General features: G+C 50.4%; 1 protein-coding gene across 1 annotated transcript; it reads left to right on the forward strand.

Moving 5' to 3' along the window:
* Positions 1 to 268: 268 nt before the first annotated feature.
* On the forward strand, positions 269 to 1,379 carry LOC121964127 (heat shock factor protein 1-like). The gene is made up of 3 exons (XM_042514347.1): positions 269 to 414; positions 796 to 968; positions 1,231 to 1,379. Exons 1-3 carry the CDS (start codon positions 284 to 286, stop codon positions 1,377 to 1,379), a joined length of 453 nt encoding a protein of 150 aa, XP_042370281.1. The 5' UTR covers positions 269 to 283.
* The last annotated feature ends 1 nt before the right edge of the window (position 1,380 follows it).

The raw sequence follows: 1,380 nt of genomic DNA on the forward strand, positions 1-1,380 counted from the left end.
CCGACGTGTTTAATGTCAGTCTCAGTGCAGTCTGTGTCTGTGTGTGTGTGTGTGTGTGTGTGTGTGTGTGTGTGTGTATATCTGTGTGTGTGTGTGTATGTGTATCAGTGTGTTTGTGTGTGTGTGTGTGTGTGTGTGTGTGTGTGTGTACAGACCGATGGTGTGTGTATTAGTATTAGTGTGTGTGTGTGTGCGTGTGTGTATATGTCTGTGTATCAGTCTGTGTGTGTGTGTGTGTGTGTGTGTGTGTGTGTGTGTGTGTGTACAGACTGATGGTGTGTGTATGTGTGTGTGTCTTCAGGCTGCAGCCAGTCTGTTCTCAGCTGACCCCCCGGTGACCTCTGGACCAACCATCTCTGACATCACAGATGTGACATCATCTGACAACGTGATCAGTGATTGGACGGACGCAGGGTGAGAACCAATCAATTATTTTCTCTGATATTCAATATCACACAGACAGATTTACCCACGGAGCGACCCACGGAGCGACCCACGGAGCGGCCCACGGAGCGGCCCACGGAGCGACCCACGGAGCGACCCACGGAGCGACCCACGGAGCGGCCCACGTCTCATGTCATTTCTCGAGTCATTTAGTTTTGATGCTCACAAATGTATCCTCTGATCTACAGACATCTATTTTCCAGTGTTACCAGTGTTACCAGTGTATGTCAATGGTTAAAAGTGACATGAAATCACATGACGACGTGACGGTGTAGTTGCCGTTGTTCCTGGGCGCCGCTCTGTAGTTCATTAAACCTCTAACAGCCATTCAACTTCCAGTCTCACTTGCAGAGAGAGCCAATCAGTGAGCGTCAAAGAGGAACCGTCCAGTCCTGATCTAGAGGTGTGTCCTGTTCTGGAGGGCGGACCTACATCTGTGGACACGCCCCTCTCCCCCACTACCTTCATCAACTCCATCCTTCAGGACAACGACACGCAGACCACCCCCAGCACCTCTGCTGCAGGTAGACACACCTACAACAGTAGATGCACCTCCACCACCAGTCCAGCAGGATGGATGAATGGATGGATGGATGGATGGATGGATGAATGGATGGATGGATGGATGGATGGATGGATGAATGGATGGATGAATGGATGAATGGATGAATGGATGGATGAATGGATGGATGAATGGATGAATGGATGGATTGATACTTCTGTCAGTAGATGAACCTCTTGATTGCAGTTGAGTCTTTGTCTCTTCACCTCTTTGTGTCTTTGCAGTCAGTCCCATCATTTTGATGAGTCCCGCCTCCACCGGGTCACTTCCTGCAGCTCCAGCCAGCCAATCACCTGCCTCCATTCCCACCTCAAACTCCAGCCCAACCAAACCTCCACAACAGTGTCAGACTGTGGCCTGTATCGACAGGTGAG

This window comes from Plectropomus leopardus, unplaced genomic scaffold (assembly GCF_008729295.1).
Source record: "Plectropomus leopardus isolate mb unplaced genomic scaffold, YSFRI_Pleo_2.0 unplaced_scaffold14144, whole genome shotgun sequence".
In the NCBI taxonomy this organism is placed as follows: Eukaryota; Metazoa; Chordata; class Actinopteri; order Perciformes; family Serranidae; genus Plectropomus; species Plectropomus leopardus.